At 37.5% G+C, this 25,775-nt stretch overlaps 1 protein-coding gene across 5 annotated transcripts in view; it reads left to right on the forward strand.

Moving 5' to 3' along the window:
- The window catches only part of Hnf4 (Hepatocyte nuclear factor 4), a 174,510-nt gene that overhangs the window by 44,255 nt on the left and 104,480 nt on the right, over positions 1-25,775 (forward strand). For 3 of the 5 annotated variants that reach the window (XM_083138947.1, XM_083138946.1, XM_083138945.1), the window contains exon 2: positions 9,947-10,000. The exons of 1 other annotated variant lie outside the window; for it this stretch is intronic. In XM_083138947.1, the coding sequence (XP_082995073.1) occupies positions 9,947-10,000 (54 nt within the window). Of the gene's footprint in view, positions 1-9,946; positions 10,005-25,775 lie in introns of all 5 variants that reach the window. One more of the 5 variants, XM_083138949.1, reaches the window with a different exon arrangement.

Consider the following 25,775-nt stretch of genomic DNA (forward strand, 5'->3'; position numbering starts at 1 on the left):
CATGAAAGGACAATCACAAACATATGTGGGCTTAGAACACAGACCTCAGAGCCTCGTTAGCCTGCAAAATGCAGTCAAGGGTGTACTACTATTATAATCACACAAGCAAAGACTAGTTCAAGTGCAAACACACCGTTATTATCTTCAGTTTCATCAAAATTCCCATCTACAGCATTTTTACACAAACTCCAAATTTACTTTCACATTGACATAAACAGCATGAAATGTGAAACTCACGCTGTCGCAACACAAAACAAACTATAATGAGCTTACCTGAAGTGTTCCAGCCACGACCTAAGAGCATCTCGATTTCTTCGTGTTGGAGTCGTACTCAAAATCCTTCCCAATGAAATCGTTTGTTGATTGGATGAGATGAGAAATGGGGCAGCTAATGTAAAATTTCTCTGCACCTGTTGCCAACTGTCGCACTATCCACGGTTGAAAGCAAGTCCTCAACACAACCCCAGTACGATCTAAAATCTCGAACGCAAGCGTCCGCGAAATCATTGTTAAGTCATTGGTCTAACACTCGTTGGCCACCACTCGGCTTTTCAGTAAGGTCCAGCGAGGTCGAATGTAAATGACGGCTGACTACAATTCTTTTTGTCGCTGTTTTAGAAAACAATAAAAGTCAGGTTTAAGACGTATGATACTGTGTGTTTTGTGTCTCTTCAGCCAGCGTTTTTCATGCTCACGAGTGGATAATTTTTTTCGTCAGGCTCGTAATGATATACAATATACCGCGAATCCAACGGTTCTCTTCGATCCCGAACCCATTTCAACTTGCTGATTTCCTGCTCTGCATCGCAAGAGAATTAATTTACAGTTCCTGCACCTTTAACAACCCTAACTCAAGGTAGATAATGCATAATTCTTTTTTTAAATCATATCCAAAATAAGCCTTCACCATTGACATAAATACTGTTAAACCAGAAAGTAATAATGATAGTACCTTACCTAATCTATTAATGATTTGCAATATTTTTTCTAAAATTTTCTTGCTTGCTCCGCTCAAATCTTTCTAAGTGCATACTTGAAAGTAATAGTGCCCTATTAGAATAGAATAGAATAGAATGGTTTATATTTAAGCTGGCGTGTTTCGACCTCATGGTCCGTTCTTACAATCAATGAATAAAAACAAAGAGAAAAAAAACACATAATGATCATGATCATGATAATACAATAAAGATAATATAAATATTATACAATAATAAAATAATACATTGAATACATTAGTACGTATAATGTGGAGTAAAAATAAGTAATAAGTCTTCAGTACTTGATTGTGTGTGCGGGGGGTGTGTAGGTTAGGTATGCATTATGTATAAGTGCAGGTGCAATTGTTAACATATGAAGGTTAATGTAGTTGTTGGGACAATAGTAAGTTCTTTAGATTTTTCTTAACTTTGATGGCAAATAATGTTAGTCAATGGTGCAGGCAGTTTGTTCCATTCCTGATCCCTGTAACAATGAAGGACTTGTTATATGTGGCGGTTTTATGTTTGGGGATTTTTAGATTGTGCTTCTTGCGGATATTATGTTCGACCGATCTTCTATGAGAACAGATCTTATCGGATAAGTATTTTGGGGATTATTGTTGGTTTGCAATATACATAATTAGAAAATATTTTATTGTCAAATTTGTCTTCATAAAAAAAAAAAAAATAGACGTAGAGATTTGCTGAGACGAGCTTAGGGGCTCTGAATTTTATTCTCATCCCAAGCATAGAAATCTCTAGCAACCTCTCTGTGTATGTATAAATATGATCCAGTGCTAAATTTTTGTGCAAATATTTCAAAACTAATGTTAACGTGTTTTATATTTTCGATTATAAATAATAAGAAGAAGAATGCACATTAATTGATTTTTTTTTGTTTTATTTACTTTGATCTCCGTGAAGTGGGGGATAAATCGGTGCGGATATTTGAGAAAAGGAATTCTTGACAATCCGGATAAAAATGTCAAAATGTACAATCTCCGTAATTATCCCCACCCCACCTCTACATTTTCTTGAACTGGAAAACCAGACCTCCGTGGCGGAGTGGTTATCACAAGCGCCACGACGCCAGAGGTTCCGCGTTCGAATCGTGCATGGATGTTCTTTATGAGTGTCCCTTCATCAATTTCATCACTCATCATCATCTTCGCGATTAGCCAAAAAGTGGAAGAAAAGCAAAGTAAAATAAACCAAATGAATCAATCTTCAATTCGAAGAGTGAGTTTAGTATGACACTATGACGTCAGAGTTCCTAGGTTCAATCTAGTGCAAGCTTTCATTACTTCATCATTAATCCTTTTCGTCGCGATTGGTATAGAAAGCCAGACATATTATAACCAAATCAGAAGAGTACTTGAAGTAATAATGCTCATAGCAGGAATTGCCTAACTTAAGAGGAAATCCGTGTAGAGTTAATAAGTTCCTAGCAAGTGTTCACCACGAAACGTTCCAAGTAAAAAACTATGCTTAGAAATTTTCCGACTTGATGCTGGCTCGTATTTCACAATAACTGATAACCTATTAGGCCATATGCTAGATCTTTTTTTTTCTCTATTTTGTTTTCTCTTTTCCCCCACTTTCGTTAGTAGAGAAGTGTATACACGACAAATAATTCGTTTCGACAGCACTATCTTCAAAGATGTTCCTGAGGCTAACTGAATACCAAACGTCATCTTTGTTCAATTCTCATCAGTGTCAAAAATCATGGAAAAAAACATTTAACAATGACTGGATAAATTCAATAGAACTCCTCAGGCTGAGTTCATTTTTATTATTTAGCGTCGATTTGCTGCTACTTTTGGCTAGTCGCGACGATGATAATGAGTGATGAAATGGTGATTGATTAGGGTATTGTAGTCGCTTTTCTGCCACTCTTGGCCAATGTTGATTACATGAAATTGATGAAGTGATAGAAAGAACACCCATACAGGAGAAGGTCTAAATATGGGCGAAGGTTTAAATATGGGTTTTGAAGTTATCGGGTCTCCCGGGTGCTGCAGCCTGGCAGAGGCTATGGGAACTGGTTATCTGTCAAGGACAAAGGTTGCGGCGCCAATTCGCAAGAGAAAGTGGTGGTTAGTTTCGGCCTTGGACGCTGTTATAGAATTGCGATCTCCGAAAACTTTTTGCAGGTATATTTTAACTCAGCGTTTTCTGAACTCTCATCTGCATTGTATAGTTTATGATATTAGCGGTAAATAAAACAAATGTGGGCTTTTATAATGCCATGATTTGTTTGTGAAATATGTACCACCGAGAGCGATAATAAATTGAAGAAGAAAAATAGCATGATGGTCTAAATATGGGCTATGACATGAGGTCTAAGGTTGAGATCACATTTTGAACAAATATGTGGATGTTTTTCTTAATTTCTATGTTTCCCATTGCACGTGATTTTCAAAACAACAGATTATTCATAAATATGAATTTTATTATGTTTTAGCGATAAATGACAGTTTTTTTAAAATTTTAATCGCTTTTTGTGATATTGCCACTAGTAGCCCATATTTAGACCACAATTTTGAAATACATAATTTTACCATTTTTTGGAAATTGCTTTTTTCTTTTAAAAATGGAGACCTTCTATACTTTAGCATGCTATTACATTTAAGGATATATTTCATAGATATGCATTTTAAAGGCAAGTTCTTGATATATTATATCTTTTCCCCCGAAAATGAAAACATAAATAGGGCGGCCCATATTTAGACCTTTTCCTCTACCCTGACAGGGATGCGAAATCAGGACCCCTGGTGTCTTAGCCCGCTGTGCAACCATTCCGCCAAACACAAGCTGAGTTCTGTAGAGACATTCATGGTCACTATGAGCGTGGCCAGAAATTTTTGCGAGGGGGGGGCGTACAAATTATAAAAGTTGAATAGTAGAAAATAAGTATTATTATCACGGTTATAAATATTATTACACAATAAAATAATAAATATTATGAACTAACAAAAATAAATTGTATTCGAAATAATAATAATAATAATTATTATTATATAAATGGGGAGAGACTATCCACAAGGCGAGTGAATAACAGAAAAACTACTTTCCATTATTTCTTTGCAATTTATGCAGTTAGCATATGAAATGCATTTTGATATTAACTTTTGCACGTCTCGTTCAAGAAAAGTCTTTAAATATTAGGGGAATTGTTTTTCATAAAGTTTGTTGTGTGACCTCTCACCTACAACTGTAATTATTAGAATTTTGAAAACTGCGGAACCATTTGTTCTTTGGATGAAATGTTAGAATATAACCTTGTTGCATTATTTAACACTCAATGTTTTCGATCAAATGCATTTTTACTTTGATTATTCTGTTCGAATACTAACTAAATGCACTTTATTTCTGTTCTTAACAATAAGAGTAACTAACTTTCGGCTTTCTTGTATCTTTAAATGAATGATGTCAATTTCTAGGGGGGGGGGTCCACCGGCCCCTTTGAACCCCCCCCTTCCTCCCGACGCCCATGATGGTCACGCCAATAGCCCAGCAGTCAACTCCTCCAACTTGTAATCAACCGGTCGCAACCGTTCGTCTCTTATCTATATTTATTAAGAATATTCCAGATACAGCACAGATGACCATTTTACACTGAAATTGTGAACAATGAAAAAATAATAATGTTGGATACTTTCAAAGCGCTCGGTTATAATACCAATTCTTAGTGACAGAAGTGCGAATTTAGGGACACTAATGAAGAAAAGGTGAAAGATTTCAACGGAAACTGAAAGAGGTGGGACGATGCAATCAACGGCTTTAGAATGTGTATATATGATTGCCAATTATTGTTGGTCCATTGCACATGATAGTCCTACCCAGTGGCGGCGATTGGGTTCCAAGACTGGTGTGGGGGGAAGGTGCTAGAACTGAGGGGCATAGGCAGTTTACTTTAGATATGGTTTAGTGTAGTGCGGGAGAAAAAGTGGCAAAATGTTTGCTCCCCCCCGCCCCCCCTAATTGCCACCACTCCTAACAGAGAACACTCTAGGAAATCAAGTTCACCGCCAAAAGAAAAAAAACGTCTAACGCATATTTTCATAGAATGTAACTTGTTTAGCATTTTTCGTTGTGTTTAACTTCAATACCAATAAGCGTTCACGTTATGTGCTCAGGAATTGGAAATATTGTCATTCCATTTACCACACTGTTATTGGTAAATTGGAGTATGTCAAAATAACATTGTGCAACATTGCCAAGTAACTCGACGTAGTAAGGCAAAACGCAGTGCAAATTCTGACAACAACAAACCGAAATTAGTAAAAAAAATCACATACTGAAGTTTATATCGCAGCAAAACTTTCCATTTGTAGACAAATGCAATTTTAAAGTTAAGTTTTAAAATTTACTGATAATCTAATATCAACACGAATTTTCATTAATTTATAATACTCCTCATATATTTAAATATAGAGAATAAAAAAATCAAAGTAAACACTTCTACCTGAAAAAATTACGTCATGCAACAAATTTGATTTCAACACATGCGTATATGAAGATTAACATTCTGTTTCTAATGTACAGTGAAATCCATGAGTATTACCTTGCAAATTGTCCATCACCATGTTCGTACACTTTATTTGACCCAATAAGAGCTTCAAGAATTAAAAGAAAACTCAAAACAAGCTGTTGACGACTTCTGCACCAACATACTTAAAAATCCATTGCTTAAAAACACTTAGGATGTAAGAGAAAAATTAATGAAAATAGTCATGGACAATTTGCACGGTAATACTCATGGATCCCACTGTACTTGCTGTTGAATCGTCAAAGTAAAGTTGTTGTTGTTATTTGTTAAGTTGCCGAGCGATTAGTCAAAAGTGGCAGAAAAGAGACACTAAATAACAAATTGTTTCAAGGGGTACAAGGGGGTACCATACCAGGTGATTTAGGGGGTACTGTACCCCCACCCAAAATTTTACGGGGTACAACGTACCCTTCTACCCCCCCCCCCCCCCCGTTCCCTGAGCCACTGTTTGAATCACATCTGTTCTGAGTAGTATGCATTCTCCTAATGTAACTTTACATACACAAGTTTATATCAACACAAAAAACATGTTCGTCCTGGCTCCAGCTCTGAATTTATGATAGTGATGCAAGTAAGTCAAAGTAACGACGTACCGTTACAATCAGGCTTGTTAAAGGTCCAGGAATTTTAAATAAATTCAATTCCGGTCCAGGAGAGAAAATCAGCAAGCGTAAATGGGTTCTGGACCGTAAAGAACCTTATTATCTGTAAAGTATTTCAATTCGGTCCAGGAACCTCTTTTTCCGAATGAATTTCAATACTGTCCAAGAACTTTTTTCGGACTGAATTTAAATACGGTCCAGGGACCTCTTTTCAATGAAAAATACGTAACTTGGACCGAATTTAAATTGTGCGAGAAGAAAGGTTCCGGTCCTACTAACTAACTAACTAACTAACTCTCTAGCCTTCTTAAACCCGAAGGTTCATGGCTGCAGCAACACAGGCCTTCCATCTGTCCCTATCTTGAGCAAGATCTATATACTCTTTTCCATCCCTACCGATTTCCTTTAGGTCCATCTCAACATTGTCCCTCCATCTTCGTCTTGGCCTTCCTACAGGTCTCTTACCATCTGGTTTCCCAACAAGAATCCTGTAAACTCCTCTTTCCTCTCCCATTCGTGCCACATGGCCTGCCCACCTAAGTCTTCTTGATTTAATTATTCTAATAATATCTGGACATGAATACAAATTATGTAGTTCTAAATTATGTAACCTTCTCCACTCACCTGTCTCCTCATCCCTTTTAGGTCCAAAGATTTTCCTAAGGATCTTATTTTCAAATACTCTCAATTTATGTTCCTCTTTTAATGTAAGGGACCAAGTTTCACACCCATATAATACTACAGGCAAAATTACTGTTTTGTATATTTTAACTTTTAGTTTCTTAGATATTAAACGAGAAGACAAAAGTTTATGAAGAGAGAAGTAACATGCATTTCCTGAATTAAGCCTACTTTTTATTTCCTCTTTAATATCATTTTCATTTGTTAATATTACTCCTAAGTATTTGAATTTGGAAACTGGTTCAAACGAGTAGTTATCAATAATTAGATTTTGATTATTACCTAACACTTGGTTTCGACCTGTAAGCATATATTTAGTTTTCTCTTTGTTAACTTCCAAACCTATCTCTTTAGCAGTTTTGAAAAATATTTTAGCATTATTCTTAATTGTATTCACATCATCCCCCAGTAAGTCTACATCATCTGCATATGCTAACAACTGAGTCACACCATTTAATTTTAGTCCTTCTTTAGTTTCTTTTACCTTCCTTACAGCATATTCTAAGGCAAAATTAAAGAGCAATGGAGATAATGCATCTCCTTGTTTTAACCCATCATGAATTGTAAATTTGTCAGACATATTATTACCCACACGAATTTTACTTTCTGTTTCACTGGTGCATATTTTTATCATACTAACAAGCTTCTTAGGTATTCCAAACTCTACTAATATATTATATAATTTATCTCTTTTGACCGAATCATATGCTTTTTTGAAATCAATGAATACCTGATGGACATTTTGATTATATTCCCACTTTTTTTCAAGTGTCTGTCTGATGTGAAAAATTTGATCTGTAGTTGATCTGTTACGTTTAAATCCACATTGATAATCACCTATAATTTCATTAGCATATGGGGTTAGTCTTGTTAAAAGAATGTTAGACAATATTTTGTATGTTGTTGAGAGTAGAGAAATTCCACGGTAATTATTGCAGTTCATTTTATCACCTTTTTTAAACACAGGAACAATTATGGATTCTTTCCACTGTTGAGGGATTTCTTCTTTATTCCATATTAAACAAATTAATTTATGAATTTGACATATTAATGAATTTCCACCATATTTAATTAACTCAGCTGGTACTAAATCAATGCCAGGTGCTTTGTTATTCTTAAGCCTTTTAATAGCATCTTTAACTTCAGTCAAGTTAGGTTCTGGAACTAAAGGTTCTGCTGTGTGTACTTCATTTACTTCTGATTTATCTCCTACATGGACATTTAAAAGGTCATTAAAGTAGTTCTTCCATCTATTTAGAATATCGCTTGGGTCAGCTAGAAAATCACCGTCTTTATCTTTTATCAAGTTTACTTTAGGTTGCCACCCCTTTCTAAATTCATTTATACCTTTATATAAATCTCTGATATTTTTATTTTTGCTGTTTGTTTCAATTTCGTTAATTTTGCTTTTCAAGTAATCTCTTTTTTTACTTCTAAACGTGCGGTTAACTTCTCGCTTTATTGTATTATAATTGCTTAGATTTGTATCATCCGAGTTATTTAACCACCTAAGTCTAGCCTGATTTCTTATTTCTATTAGATTATGACATTCATTATCAAACCATGGCTTACTTTTTCTCGGTTTATGGTATCCTATAGTTTCTTTAGCTGCTGATTCTATTGCATTACGTATGTGCTCCCAATTCTTATTTACGTCTGTTTCATTTATATTTTCATCATCATTTAAATCCTGCAAAACCTCAAATCTATTTGACAGTTTAATTTGGTAATCTTTCTTAATTCTTTCATCAGCAAACTTTCCTGTATCAAATTTTAGAACTTTTAGATTTTGTTGCTTATGATTTATCACTGAGAGTCTTTCTCTTAATTTAGCAATTACTAAATAATGGTCACTGGCACAGTCAGCACCTCTATGTGTACGAACGTCAATTATACTAGTATGCCTTCTCTTATCATAATCTATCTGATTATGAGTTTTACCATCTGGAGAAGACCAGGTATATTTATGGATATCTTTATGTTTAAAAGTGGTACTTTTCACAATTAAATTCTTTGAGGTTGCAAAAGTAATCAATCTTATACCATTATCATTACTTAATTCATGAAGACTTTCTTTACCAATCGTGGGTTTAAATGTATCTTCTTTGCCAATCTGTGCATTACAGTCACCTAACAGAATTTTCATATCATACTGAGAAAATTTATCAAAGACCTGTTCTAACTCTGTATAAAAATCATCTTTAGTATTATCATCTTTATCCTCCGTTGGTGCATGTATGTTTATTAAAATAATTTTACACCACCTACCCTGTAAAACTGCATATGATATCCTATCATTAATAAATTCTACTGTTTTAAGAGCCGAGATAATTCTATTATTTATGAAAAAGCCTGTTCCAAAATTATGATTTTCAGTACCACCATAGAAAAAAGTATAATTTTTAGTTTTACAATTTCCTTCTCCTGGCCACCTAACTTCCTGGACAGCTACTGCATCTAATTTATACTTCACTATCTCATTAACTGTACACTGAAATGCCCCAGGCCGGTAAAGGCTCAGAACATTCCAGGTGCCTAATTTAATATCCTTATTCCTAACGTAGATCTTATCCTTAGTCCAGGGACCTCCCAAAGTAGTCCCCACCCGGAGATCCGAACGGGGGACTATTTTACCTCCGGAATATTTTACCTTGGGAACATCCATGGCCTTATATTTCTGTTTCTTGACATGTCTTTTTACAGTGCAGAGTTGTCAGCTCTACGCCTAACCCCCGATATGAAATAGAACACATTAGAATATATGGGTTCCCTGGTTACAATTGCTCTGATAATTTTGGTATCGCGTTAGTACCGCCAATAGATACCCAAAAAGTAAGGCATAAATGGTGTTTCTTTACTTTTCAACTCTGACTTAAATCTACAATATATCTTGTTGTTGCATAATTCCAAAATGTGCCCCAGTGATATAAAATATACTGGTTCCCGATTAATTTCGAGCCAGTAACAACAATGTTAGCCTTCAGCACCAATAGCCACTTGCAGCTATGCCTGTTGTGATTAAGACACTTTCCAACGTAGATGATATCCAATGGTACGTGAAGGATTTGCAAAAAATTTGCGTTACTTAACAGGATAGAAATTGTTGTTATACCAAGTATTTTCCATCTTTTCAGGAACCATTAAGTCCCCAAGTCCCTATGGAGGAAAATTCACCACAGTGTTTTGTGGTACGTAAGTAGAGCTGTTGATATAGAAATATTGTTGATGTATCTTGTTGGTGTATTTTACAATTGGCATGCTTAGCTTGGAAGTTGCTACCAATCTTTTTTAGACTGTATTTGTAGCGGCATCTTCAATTTTTTTCTCTTTAGAAGTGAGGCCACTATAATAGCCTGCGCGAGAAACGTCTTTATGGCAGTGACCACTGTATTGCGGTGAAACAACCAATCAGGCCTACCGCTGCCCCCTTTTTGGGAAGCAATCGGAAACCTTACTTTAAAATCCCTCCTCCCCGAAGTAGCCAGCAAGGAAACAGGATTTTGTCAAAATAGCCATTCTGCGCTGTGAATTGATGCTGGTTCTTAGTGTGGCCGGGGTATAGGTACACCCCTCCCCCTCCCAGAAGCTGAATTTAGAAAAATCCTTTTTTAGTAGGCGTTTTCGTCACAACAGGAAGACGCACCTAAACTTTCACGTTTCTAGGTTCATGGATTTAAGCTGTGCGTTAATGATTTAAGTAAGTGAGGACAAACTCTTTTACACTTATATTAAAATATATACTGATTGACTTGGATTTGAGACCAAAATGTTACAACCTCCACTCTTGAAAACATATTAACATCTACAAACTTGAATATGCTCTCTATGCAAGTTCCATTTTTTTAAAGCACGCATGTTTGCTAAAACATTTGCCAGTCTCTTTCTTATAGAATTCCTCCCTCAACGTTGGAAGCCTTGAGAATTAGCTTTATTCTGCTGATACACAAATAAACCATACTATCTCCTTGCACTGGCGTACGCAGAGGGCGCTCATGGGGCTGCAGGCCTCTTCGAAATGTTGAGAAAATCAGTATTTTCAAAATAAAAAAAGAAGTGAAAAACGTGCCCCCATTTTGAGAGTGGAAGATTCTAAATATACGAAATATCTCATTGTGTATACCGCTCCCCCAGAAGGAAGCTATGTACTATCCGCCTCTACAATTCCAGCCCCTCACTAATGCAAACAGTGCCGGATCTATAAATCGCAAAACCCCTGCGGGGGGGGGGGGGCGGAGGGGCTCGGGCATGAGCAAGCCTTTAGGGGGGGCACCTGCCATGCCTTACATACTGAAATATGTGTACGTAAAACAATAAATGGTGTAATTTGTCTAACACCGCAGAGCAGGTGAGAGGTTAAATCATGTACATACATATGAAAAACTCAATATGCTGACCAAGGCAGAAATTTATCTTATTTTAAAACACAAACCAAACGTAACGTTTCAACCTTCTGTTGAAGGTTGGACATTGTTAAAAAGAGAATGGGACAAGAAATTAATGGAGAATGGGATAGTGAAAGGGTTAGTGAAGGCGCTGGAAACCATTGGGAATAACGGTTACAGTAAAATGGGGGATATAATAATATTAATGAGTGAAGGACTGAATATACGCTCTAGCCTAACCCAGCATTGGCTGAATTGGTTATGAATGAATGGGAAAAGAAAGTGGTCGAAAAAGGAGGTGACAAAATAATTCTGTTTTGCAGATATGTGGACGATTGTTTTGGCATATGGAAGGGAACGAAGAGGCAGCTCGACATTTTTGCCAAAGAAATACAAGATGAAGAAAGAGGGATATTGTTGGAACTCGAAATAGAAGAAGACGACAACATAAGCTACCTATGATGAAAAGGAAGAGAGGAAGAGATTGAAACCGCTTGGCATCAGAAGAAGTGTGCAGCAGGGGTATTCTGCCATAAAAGAGGTGATGTAGGTGATGTGACAAAAATAAATTTTATAAAGAATATGGAGGACAGAATGAAGAAAATATGTACGAAAGAATGTGAAAAATAAATAAAAATAAATACCCTATGGAAATAGCTGGAAAAGAATGGCTACGAGAAGGAGGATAGACTGGACATAAACAGAAGAAGGAAGAAAAGAGGAAGGGGAGAATTGGAAGAGAAAGAAAAAGAGGAAGAGAAAGAAAATGAGAGAAGGTTTGGAATAAGGAGTATGGGGAAGACCACAGAAAAGATATGCAAAGTGCTTAGGAAAGCGGGCATTAAAACTTACAGGAAGGGAGGGCGAAGCATCTTAAAAATAGCGAAGATTGCAAACAAGAAAAAGGAAAACAGAGAAGAGGAAGAGGAAGGGATTATCTACGAAGTGAAGTATAAAGAATGTCAGAGTGTGTACATAGGAGAAACGAAAAAGAGGTTGAAAGACAGGTTGAAACAACATAGGGATGATGTACGACTTAAGAGAGAGAGAAATGCGATATTTATTTAAACACACGAGAGAAGCAGGACATGACATAGAGTGGGATGAGGCTAAGCAGATAGGAAGGGAGAAGAGAATACTAGTGAGAAAATGGAAAGATGCCAAGGGAATAGAGAAGAAAGGAGAAGACACAATGAACTGGAATGGGGGACTGAAGATAAACAAAGAATGGAAGAAGGTGTTAGAAAGAGTGGAAAGGACAAGAGCGAGAGAGGAGAGAAGAAGGAAGAGGAATGAGGAAAGAAAGGAAAAAGAGCGTGAGATAAAGAGTCCAACCACTTTCCAGATGAAAGGAAATGTTTAGCTAAATCGCCTGTCAGGTGAAAGTACAGTTGACAAGGGAAGGCCACCTGCTGGAATGTTCCTGAAACAACTTTCTAATAATCTTGTGTCTGGAGGGGAGTGATTTTTGTATATATCTTCCTGTTTTGTACCTTGTTTCATTTGTACTTGGTACAGAGTCTGAAGAAGACCTTGCTAGAAGGTTGAAACGTTACGTTTAGTTTATGTTTTATAATAAAATAAATGTCTGCCTTGGTCAGCATATTGAGTTTTTCATATCATGGAAACAAGGCTTAATGGTGTTATACATATGAAATCTAAGATTTTTTTTAACAGTAAGTTTCGGCCGTACATGATTTTGCAAAACTTCGTTATGAGAAGTACAATGTACGCAGGATGGAATGGTAGGGATGGTAGGCAGGAGGGGCGCCAAAAAATCTACCTCGGTCGGATAAAATTTTTATCTCAAGCCGCCCTTGCTCTCTGCATTTCACTCTATTTATATTTGATATGAGTTCATCATCAACAAGGGTGCTTCCGTTTCAATACGGGAACAAAATACCTTGGAATGAATGATAAAGGAAGAACCTACAAAGAAAGATAACGAAGATAACAAAGAGGCATTGAGAGAGTAAAGGATCAAGAACCGATAACAATAGAAAAGAATCCGTAGGAAATAAAACGATAAGGTGTGACGATATTTAAAATTGTTCCCCATCAATGAGAGAAAGCATAATCATGGGGAAAAAAACACACCCGTTGAAAATAGTTGAAGGTCACAGAATGAGGTATAAACATATCACTATACTGGTCGCATTTTCAGCAGGCGGCTGGGAAACAACGAATCGGCGATAAGTTGAATTTTCTTCGACTAACGTCGGGCATTTTCGTGGCACAAGGCACAGAACGTTGTTGGCAGGAGGAAACAAATGAGCATCAGATACACAGCATACTCTAAAACGAGAGAGAGAGAGGGGGGATGGGGTTGATCAGCACCGCTACTTGATGAAAGTTGTACAATAGTACACAAAGCATGGCAAATTAGTACCAGGGGCGGCGCCAGAAATTTTCGACCGGGTGGGCAGAAGCTCCTTATTGATAGATTAGGGTGGGCAGTATAAATGTAAGACCATATATAGTTTATATGGTGTATGTAAGACGTATGTATCCCCCTCTCTCTTACACTCCCGATTTTCTTCTTACTTCTTTTCCCTTTCCTTTTCTTGTTTTCCTCTTTGTCTTTTCTAATCTATTCTCGCATCTTGTTCCATTTCCTTTCGCTTTGTCTCTGATGGACACAATTATTTCAAGGAAGTGTTTACCCATGCGCAGCCATACATTCTAATCACATTCTTTCATGCATGTTAATACAGCGAAATAAATGTGAATTAGGTTTAAGCTTGTGTTGCAAATACAAGGCACATACTTGACAATGATAGAAAGTGCGACTGTAGATAATCGTGAAGTTTCTCGTAATTTAAATGCATGTTCCTGAGCATAGTATTTTCATCGTATGAGTTTTTAACTGAAAGAGTTTTTTGCTCCTTAGGGGTCACTTTTCTTAGCTTACAAGGTTTGTACAACTGAGAAATCTATCTCAATGTTTGTAGTAGCGGCGATTGGGTGCCAACATTTGAGGGGCAAAGACAATATACTTTTTCTTGGTAGAAAAGGCTTAGCATAAAGAGGCCATAGTGCGGGGGCAAAAAATGGCAAAATTTGGCGATGGAACTGCATCCCCCACTTCCCGGTCCTCCTAATCGCCGCCAGAGAATGTTTGGATTAAAATGAACGTCTTATTAGGAATGATTTAAAACACACATGGAAATCAAATTCTTTGTTCATTGTCCATGAAGTATTCCTAGGCTAACGAAAGGTTAACCCCGTTTTTCTCACTTGGGCTTTCTGAATTATACACGGTCGCGTGTTCAGATGTTTTTGTTTTCAAACAAAAGTTATCCGAAGTAGATTGCTCAAATAGTCTCAGAGATATAACGTTTTTCTGAAATAAGTGTAAAAATTTAAAAATCGCGCGCAAAGGCCGCGGCGAGAGAGGGGTTACTTTCGAAAGGTTTAAAGGTTAAATATAACAAATCAACCACAACTTACTTTTCCAAAAATGGAGTTGCATTAGTTCATACCTCTTAGAAAGTTGAGATGGTAGTTTCAATTGCACAGCATTTCATTAGTAGATCAAGGCAGCTAATTCCGTGAACAATGATGTTGTTTTCCGAAAGTCTCAAATATTTGTCTCAGGCAATCATCCTCCTAAAATGGACGCATCTTCTGTAGTGATAAAATGCCACGTTTGGTGCGAGTTCTTTCTGTATATTTTTGCACAAAGGCATAACGCTGTCGCATTATAATGAAGAAGTCCTGTGTTCGACTCCCTCCTCCTCTGGTGGAAGCACAATGCACACTGGTTCCACGTTAAACTGTAGGTTTAGTCCCGATTAGCCTATCTGAGTATAAAAGTGGATTTAAAAACAAGCTAATAAAATCGTCTTCCGGATACTTCGTGACATAACTTTTTTTTCTCTACTTCAGCTACATCTACAGATTCTGTTGACATCTTCGACTGATTCATGTGGCAAAATTTATGTGTGGAAAGAGGATTTCTAAATAGGATAAGCCACTCATTCGCAATTGAATAATTATGTAGCTTTTTCCATACATAACTGGTTTATTAAAATTTATTCACTGCAGTATTGTAGTGATTATTGTGATTCCTTCTTATTAGTAGAATGAATATAAAGTTGATATTTCGCATACCATATTGATATTTGAAGATAAGAAGTATATAAAAATTGTAATGAAATAAAAAAAGGGACACTTCTGGAATTTTAATGCCGAGCTAAATACAAACTATATTATTCTCTCTAGCATACTTAAACCCGAAGGTTTATGGCTTCAGCAACAGAAGCCTTCCATCTGTCCCTATTCGGGGCAAGATCAATCCAATCTTTTCGATCCTTGCCGATTTCTTTTAGGTCCATCTCAACGTTACCCCTCCATCCTCGTCTTGGCCTTCCTACTGGTCTCTTACCATCAGGTTTCCCAACAAGAATCCTGTAAACTATTTTATTCCTCTGCCATTTACGTCACAGGGCCTGCCCATCTAAGTCTTCTTGATTAAATTATTCTAATAATAATAATTAAAAAGTCAAAATAATGTATTGTGTTGCCGGAGGAAGTAAGGCTAAGATGATGATTTTATTTGTTTATTTGGAGATTATTTTAACCATACCCAGGGCGGGATTTATATACGTATGTGGAGGCTCGGAGCTACAGTCCTCAAGTTCACCCTAAATTCTGATCTAATCTTGATCATACCCTGCATAATTTTGAGCCTCCTAATACTAGCTGCTTTTAATCATGGAAGTATTCATTTGCTCACAGTTTTTGTTTCAATAGCTCTAGTATTTACATTTACTTTCTAATGACAAGATTGGCTTTTTATGGGTTGATAATATGTGAATATTTCTAGCATAGATAATATTCACAAGTAAAATATACATGTTATGAACACCAGAATACACTTATTTATCGAATTATTCATATATCTCCAAGTATATGTACTTATTGAATTTGATTGGGTGGGCAATCGGGTGGGCACAGGAATTTTTGGGTGGGCGCTTGCCCACCCGTGCCCACCCCTGGCGCCGTCCCTTAGTACACAAACCACCTAAACACAGTACAAGCAAGCTGTTGAAAAGAACTGACAAAAACAGACGTACGCTTGACAACATTGTAACGGGAGAGCGATATGTACAGCATTTTCTGCGAAACTGAGTTTCTTGGCACCCATCGAGACACACCCTCGAAGACCATTGGGCGACAGATAAAGCTATGTAGATCGGCCGCCATATCAGCCTGCAAGTAGTGTAAGCTAATACATGGTTAGCGTACTTTCTTCTTTCACTTTACTGATAGAGGGGGAGGTTCAACGTTAGCATGCATTCATACACACACACACACACACACACACACTCGGTGCCCAAAGAGGGATTTTGGCACAGACTCGCAGTGAAATATGAGGGGGGGGTCTTAATATAATATAAAATTCACCATTTATATATGTTTCTGAAATATCTTAGGTGCACTATATTTAATTCATTAGATGAATAAAAGAAAGTATTTAGGGGAGAGCTGTCCACATGCGGGTTTGTGGACGTACAGTCAACGGCAAAGATAATGGTAGACAAATTGTCGACCGCTATTTTCATTACTTTATTGTTCTACATCCTGTGTTGTTTTAAGGAAAGAAACTATGTTGGTTCGAAGCAGGCAGTGTTCTTTGCTTATCGAAGTCATTATTTCAATTCATTGTTATCATATCGTGTAATTCAGACCGAATGAAAATGGTGGTGGACAATTTGCCGTTCGGTGTACCTTACCTCCACCCAACTTTTATGGGGGGGGGGGGATTTTTGTGATGGAAATCTGACTGAGTGAAGTACAGCATTGGTTAGAAGTTGAATTACGTTATCAATCAGTCATTGCTGCTGTGTAAATAGAAGTAGACTGCCAAGGGAATTGTAACGGGTAATAAGTATCGTAGAGGGGGGGGGGGGAATATCCAACTCTTACATATTAGGCTTTAAATTCACGTGTGAATGAATTCTGGTTTGAGATTGAGAATTAAACGTTGGGGGGGGGGGGGGGCAATATCCAACTCTCAAATGTTAAACTTTAGATTATGACAGGAATTTTGGTTAGAGAAATGGAGTATTAAATTTGGGGGGGATACCCAACTCCTATGTATTACTATTACGTATTAAACTGTTGCGGAAATTCTGGTGTGTGTGTTTTTGGAACGGGTAATATCCACTCTTTAATATCAACAATAAGCCTAAAATTAGCATGGGAATTTTGGTGCGAGGATTAAGTATTAAGTTTAAGGAAGGAGATATGAACACTCTTTATAAAGTGTTAAAGTTAAATCTTATATTATCAAGGAATTTCTGGGGGGTTCGAACATTAGATTTTGGAGAATATATGTAGCGATATGGTTGCACACATTTTCGGCACCGTACGTGCGAAAAGATAAGCTGGAAAAGAGTAAATATCGCGGGATCCTAAGAAAATATTGGCACTCCATTAAATTAATCTTCTTGAAAGCCTGCAAAGAAATGGACGTAAAAAATTTTCTTGCTCACTTCGCTCGCAATCTTGCGTTACAAAAATGCGTGTTGGGCTTTATCATGAGGTAATTGTAAAGAATTATACCATAGCTGCATTATAAAACATAAACAATGTTCTCAATATTGATGAATAATATTAGTTCTTAAAATATAATAATTAGTGTTGGTTTACTGCTTAATTTAAAGCAGGCGCATCATTTTGATGATATAGCAATATTATTATATTATTTTTTTTGTGTGTGCTGTAATAGGTGTATTAAGTGTACTTCACGGTACACACCTTGCACATTACTCCATAAAATGGAAAACTAAATAATGTCAAATTCGCATTTGTAACATATTGTCGCAGGACAATTTTACTTTAGCAAGGGAAATTTGCAATTAAGATAAAATTCATGTAATGGATTACTAAAATTATTAAATTTACCCCAAGGATAGGAGGCGAGGTCTTTAAAGGAGGCACCTTATTATATTGTAGCGCCTGCCTTAGGACTTTCTAGCTAGGGTTACAGCGACTTGAATAACGTAGTGTGGAAAACGACCCAAGGAACTGGTTCCCGAGACGGATGACAACATAGATGGCAGTGCGATCAGCACAGCTGCTAATTTTCTTATGAAAGTAATGCGGCTTTGTTAGTTTTTGGAATATATTGTGTAGATTTGTTTGTCTTGAAAGGCGGTACGTGAATTGATGGAAACAGTTATATTTGTGGATTGATTTGCAGCCACGAAATGGCATTAATTTGGAAAGAAAAGTAAGAAATAAAAATAAATAAATAAATAGCATACCTAAGCAAGAAGAAACATCATGTGATTCCGGACGTCAGGTTTTGGATTGTGCACAAGACGAACACAAACACATTAGACAGCACAAGTACTACACAAGACACACACAAACACATCACAACTATAACACAATATAAACACAAACACACCACAACTACTACACAATATAAACACAAACAAACTACACACCACAACTACTACACAAGACAAGACAAACATACTAGACAGCACAACTACTACACAAACATACTAGACAGCACAACTACAACACAAGACACATACATACACACCACAGATACTACACAAGACAAACAGAAACACATTAGACAGCATAACTACTACACAAGATAAACACAAACACACTAGACAGCACAACTACTACACAAGACAAACCCACATACAAGCACACCACAACTACTACACAAGACAAACACAAACACACTAGACACCACAACTACTACACAAGACAAACTATGTCTTTAGCAGTTTTTAAAAATATTTTAGCATTATTCTTAATTGTATTTATATCATCCCCTAATAAGTCTACATCATCTGCATATACTAACAACTGAGTCACACCATTTAATTAATTTTATTCCTTCGTTAGTTTCTTTTACCTTCCTAACAGCATATTCTAAGGCAAAATTAAAGAGCAATGGAGATAATGCATCTCCTTGTTTTAACCCATCATGAATTGTAAATTTGTCAGAAACATTAATATCCACACGAATTTTACTTTCTGTTTCACTGGTGCATACTTTTATCATACTAACAAGCTTCTTAGGTATTCCAAACTCTACTAATATATTATATAATTTATCTCTTTTGACTGAATCATATGCTTTTTTGAAATCAATGAATAGCTGATGGACATTTTGATTATATTCCCACTTTTTTTCAAGTGTCTGTCTAATGTGAAAAATTTGATCTGTAGTTGATCTGTTACGTTTAAATCCACATTGATAATCACCTATAATTTCATTAGCATATGGGGTTAGTCTTGTTAAAAGAATGTTAGATAATATTTTATATGTTGTTGAGAGTAGAGAAATTCCACGGTAATTATTTAGTTTAACAGGCTATTCTAATCAAATGAAAATCTATTGTTACATATTCATCCAAACTATATAAAAGTACGTATTATTTCAGACGTATGAGTTGATTTCAGTCACACTAATTTACATCCATTATTATAATAGGGATGTAGGAACGTGATAATTTCAAACTGAAGTGGTGTTTTCTGAGAGGGCAACATTATTACGGGGTAATATGCCTCGTTTACCCGCCGGATAAAAATGCATTATTTCCCCCTCGCTGGAAAAAAATCTGTGGACGTCCCCTTGCTCCCCAGTGCGCACGTCTATGCCGACCCCGCCCCCGAGAACGTCGTTAATTCGCTACTATTAGATCATCGGATTTTGTAGCAGATCTTCTGGTTTCCCAAGGAACATTTTCCCGAGTTTTTCAAGTCTGACCTGGCAACACTGCCCCGAGCACCGATAACGGCAGGGAAGATGCGCGAACGCTTTCCACCGAAGGTTTTTTTCCTTGTGGTCGAGCTATACCATCCAGTGCATTACTAATGTGACTGGAATGCTCTTATACGCCGAAAAGAAGCAAGAAAGAAATCGTCTAACTCAGAACAGAGAAAATTTCCAGAAATGAAGATAATCAAAAACTGAGTATCGGCTCGGCGTATAAGACGCACCCAGTTTTTTAGATCTACGTATTTTTAAAGGAGAAAAGTGCGTCTTAATACGCCTTCAAATACGGCTTATCCTGTGTTCTGTCATCTTCCTCGCGCCTCTTTACGAGATTCGAGACCGAGAACGAGACAGTCTTCCCTATTCATGAGACAAGGTGGAATCCTCCACTTAATATCTGAGTCAGTTTATTAAATGATTCGCCTGATGACACCACTCTCTCTTCTATGTATCCATGGGATTACACCGGATCTGACTCCTCCAAACCTAATTAGCTGACTTGGAGGTCACCCACGAGGTCAAAGGGGCAACCTTAAAAACTGCTTCGTCTCCAGACAAATCTGTGACCCCTTTCGTCTGAGGTCACCAGATAGGATCCTCTTTCTTTCAGAAAGTGTGATTATCTTCCCCGGGGTCATCCTTTGGTCGAGAATAGATCGCAAACACGTGTGTGAGTGCTGTTTATGCTTGCAATATCCACATTATACAATTTAGTTCCTATGTCAAGATAATTTGGGAGTTCCTTGCCATCTTTATATATGTGTGGTACACACTATAAAGAAGATTAGACACATCGGTGAACAAGACTATTCCAGGCAATCTATGTCCGACGTGATGTGACGTCATATTCACTGGGGCGTAAGGATAAATTAAACTCACAATGACTATAAAAATGGACATTATTGAAAAACATTCAGGGTGGTATTTAGAAAAGAAATTAGAGATGTTAGAAATGTGTGTGGATAAATCAGCTACTGCTTGTTCCAAGCAATGTTGAGTCCAGCCATTTTCCTCCGGAAATGGCATCTAACTTTCAAACCTCACGGGGATAATATCACAGGCATCAAATTATGATATCATAAAACAATACTATTTGTAAAATGTTCCTTCTTCTGTTATCTAATCAAATTAAGTGTAATTAGGTATAATTAACTATCATTTTAAGAATGAGATTATGTGAATCAATAAAATAATAATATTATAGCATGCAATAACTTACATTCACAGCAAACTAAGGCGTCTAGGGTTTCTACAGCATATCTGAGGGCATGGGCGTCCGGAAGGGGGGCAAGTGGGGGCCGTGCCCCCCCCCCTGGAAAATGAAAGTCAAACAAAAATTACGTATTTCACACATATAATTTTATTTTAGCCACAATAATATGTGTTAATTATTGCATGAATACCATAAATTCAAATTTAAGCAATGTTTTTTTTGGGGAACAACACTAGTTTGGGGTAAAATGTGCAATGATGCCCCACCTGGAAAAAAATACCTTCCTTGCCCCTCCCTGGAAAAAATCCTGCGGACATCCATGTCTGAGGGTGACATCACAATGACACACAAGCTTGAAGAGTATCATGATCCATCCCATTTCTTAATTTATCAGTTATCAAAACGGACGATAATTTAAATTCATTATCTTGACCTTTAATTATAAAGAGGACTGAATCAATGCTTAAAAGTAAGTTCTACGTAAAATTAAAATAAATGAAAGCCATGTTGCCAAATTTCTTAGCTACTGTCAGGCTCTGCCATGTTACTGAAATGTTCTGGAGGGGTCTAAATTTCCAGGGGGTGCCCTCCCCGGCCACCCACGACTTCCAAGTCCTCTTAACGTCACAAAAATATTGACTAGGCACAAGGATGGAGAAATTTTATGAAGTGGATTCTACCTGGATCGCTTGGTTTTCTAAGTGCACTATAATTTTAGTCCAAACCACCTAACAAAGTGTTTTAACTATAGTTATTATCCTGTATTTGTATTTTCCTTAATTTACGTCGGTTTTCTATTTCTGCCTAATAGCAACGATGAAGATGAAATAGTTGAAAAGACACTCACAAAGAGATATAGCTCTACCAAAATGAGAAAGACCCCAAACAAAGTCACGAACTAAAGTGGACAGTCATTTGTTTTCTCTCGCTTCCAATTCGCTTGTGCCCGAGTGGCCACGTGTTGCCAACCTTGGACGGAAATGAGTTCTGGGGGATGCAAGGGTGGAAAACGGCCAAGTGTACCTGCAGGGGGCAATTATCGCCAAAACTTAAAACTTTATGCAAATAAAAATACTTTCCGTAAAATTTTCTTGCTCGCAGTGCCTCCTTTTCTTAGTCAAGTTCAGAACCATAGCTAGGGGATGGTGGGAGTCGGTCCTGGGCACCGAACGATCTAAATGAAAATAAGTTGTAAAATTCATTGATTGATTTACTCACAGAAAGGCTAATCGGGACTGGACCTACAGTTTAAAGTGGGATCCGAACCATTGTGCCATGTGCCTGCCTCCACCGGGTATTGAACTCGGGACACAAGGCGACGATGTTACCACTACACCATCGGGGAGGCACAAAAGTTGTAAAAGAGAGAATGCATTGGCTTCCCGTGAAATTATTTGCACCCTATTAAATCAACGTTGATTTCAGCCTGCAAAAAAATTGGATTGAAAAATTTTCTTACTCGCTTCGCTCGCAATTTATCACTGTTATATGTAATGCATTGTGAGTCCTCCTCCGTGGCTGATCCGTCTAAGGCACCTTGCTTTGGACAGCGGCTGCGGGACGGCATGGGTTCGATCCCGGGAATTTTCGGCTTGTGTATAGGGCCGGTGGCAGCCCACCATCGTGAGGAAATTGGGGAGCCCCTAGTGAGTGAGCGTAATCCGGTCGGTCGCGTAGACCTACTACAACGTACACCTAGTACACCTACATACGTCGGGCTGACCTCCCGACTATTCCAATCCTGGTTGAAGATCTCCACGCTTAGAGGTGAGACGAGGGACAGCCTGGGAGGGAGAACTGCCCCCGGTAGGTAAGCCAAGGTCCTTCATGGGCTGTTACGCACAGGATTATTTATTATTATAATGCATTGTGAGTTACCAGACAGATAAATAAGACTTGTCTTAATTGATTCTGTTTTCAATGCATGAACAATTGTTTTGAGGAAAGGGAGCGTGCACATTTGAGAGATCATTTATGTAATTTTTCTGTTGGTTCATTGTGAAATGGATGAATTGGTTGTGTAGTTTTATATAATATGTATGAATACGTACACAATTTAGGGTCCACGTCGCTCCATGTTGCATATGGGTGAAACATATATCGTGTATTATAGTTATACATGCTAATGTAAAAAAGAATAATATTTGGAATGCATTTATCAAGCATTTTCTGTCTTTCAAAATTGTTTGTGTTCTTGTTTTCTGTTATTCTGAAATTGAACGTGTTGAAAAAATAATTCAAATCGTTTGTTCGAACACAAACGCTATAGCACGAACTTCTACCCCCATTTTGCATAATGTATGAGGGTAATAATGGCTTTGATACTAGTACTACTACCACTACTGCTACTAATAATAATAATAATGTTGGTCCCGGGTTCGAATCCTGGCTTGGGCATGGATGTTTGTGAGTGTCCATTCATCAATTTCATCATATCATCACTCATCCCCATCTTCGTAAATTAGTCAAAAGTGGCACAGAAGCGAAGTAAAATATAGCAAATCAATAATAACAATAATAATCTTATTATTATTATTATCATTATTATTATTAAAATTATTATTATTATTGGTACGTTTATCCTGGTACTTGCCAGACAGAAAATCGTGGTTGCGCCTCTGTGACCACTCTCCTAATTACACGCAAGGACTTCCTCCACTTCTAATCAGCATGAAGTTGATTTAACCCTACTTCTGTTACTCGTATCATTTTCACTATATTTTTCTCCATCTCCTGCAACTTCCTCAAAATATCAAACCTTTTGTATCTGAAACTTGACAAACATGAATTTCCTCACGTAAATTTAAACTCAGAGCTCCGCAGTTTTTTTTTTTCCAGGGAGGGTCACGAAAGACATTGTCCAGGGGTGTCATATTTCTCCTCATTATAGTTGTCTCAAAAAAAAAATCCTTCAGTTCGAAATTATCATACCCTTGCAACGCCCATATAATAAATTACTGTAATTGAAATAAAATTACATTTGTAGTATATATATATACTTTTAAGTTGACATTCATTTTTCAGGGGGAGACGTTGCCCTTTTGCCCTCAGCTCTTATGGATGTCCATGCCAGTGCTATTTCTCTATGAAAACTCAATCTGGAGAAGCAGATGGGGCAGTCGTCGAGTGCTGTCCTGCCCTAACATTTGGTAAATAGACAAATACAGCAAAGCATAGCATGTCTGATTTAGGTCTCTTGCTGCAAGGAATCAGAACTTTATCTCAGAAATGACTTCTACAGCTCAATTGTAAATAGAAGCGTCCCTTATCTAAGTCACCCTCCCCCTTCCCTTTCCACTAAGAGTCTCAAACCTGGTATCTCTCTCTCTCTCTCTTAAGAGATAAGGATGCCAAGACAGTCAACAAATTTTCACCACAGAGCGCCTGCTATCTGGGAAAATTTTATCTTCCTGTCTCGTTCCCCGCCCCCCCCCCCCTTTCTTTTGAGTCTGATATATAAGCTCCACTTAAACTTATCGCGTTTGCAGTTGGCTGAGAGAAGAGCAGTATATGTTCGCTTCTCATTTCTTATCCTCAAAATCTCGTTGACGACAGAAAGATAACGACTGGAGCTGCAATTGTCGGTGGATCGCTCTGTTACTTTCGGGAAACTGACTGGTGGTAGCTACAAGTCTTCAGTGGCCGCCTTGTAATCAAGGGGTTCCGGGTTCGATACCCGGTGGGGGAACAATGCACAGTGCTTCGGATCGCAGTTTAAACTAACTCTAGGCCCAGTCCTGATTAGCCTGCCTACCTGTGCATAAAAGTGGACTTAAATGAATCAATCAATCTGTGGCCAGTCATCCTGACTTTGGGGGGTTTCGGAACTTTCTCAGTCATTTGTGGCCAATGGTGCGTAACGAACGTCACGAATGCTTACTTCCGCTTCTTTTTGCCGACCTCCATGGCAGAGTGGTTAGCACTCTGGCCTGGGCATTGATCAAATTAATCATATCTCACTCATTCTCATCGTCGCAACTAGCTAAAGGTAGCAGAAAAGCAATATAAAATAACCAAAGCAATCAATCAACCATTTCTTTTTCCCCCTTCCATCTGGACGTTACTAAAATTAACTTCCATCTGTACTCACAGTGTAACATTAAAAAATAATAATAATAATCCAGTGAGATTTATTCGAATCTATGTATTACGAATGGGACAGACAGATCTGTAATGTTGCCTACTACCAGCGCCTCCCCGATGGCGCAGTGGTAGCGTCTTCGCCTTGTAATCAAGGGGTCCCGGGTTCGATAGCCGGTGGAAGCACATAGTGGTTCGGATTCCACTTTAAACTGTAGGTCCAGTCCCAATTAGTGGACTTAAAACACCAAATCAATCAATCAATGTTGCCTACTACCGAAGTAGCACAGGCCATGGGCGTCCGTGCCCCCCCCTGGAAAATGAAAGTCAACCAAAAATTATGTATTTCGCACATATAATTTTATTTTAGCCACAATAATAGGCTATGTGTTAATTATTGCATGAACACCATGAATTCAAATTTAAGCAATTTTTTTTAGGGAACAACACTATTTTGGTGGAAAATGTGCCTTGTTTGCCCCCCCTGGAAAAAATACCTTCCTTGCCCTTCCCTGGAAAAAATCCTGCGGACG

Source organism: Lepisma saccharinum, chromosome 17, assembly GCF_977018435.1.
Source record: "Lepisma saccharinum chromosome 17, izLepSacc3.1, whole genome shotgun sequence".
Taxonomy (NCBI): Eukaryota; Metazoa; Arthropoda; class Insecta; order Zygentoma; family Lepismatidae; genus Lepisma; species Lepisma saccharinum.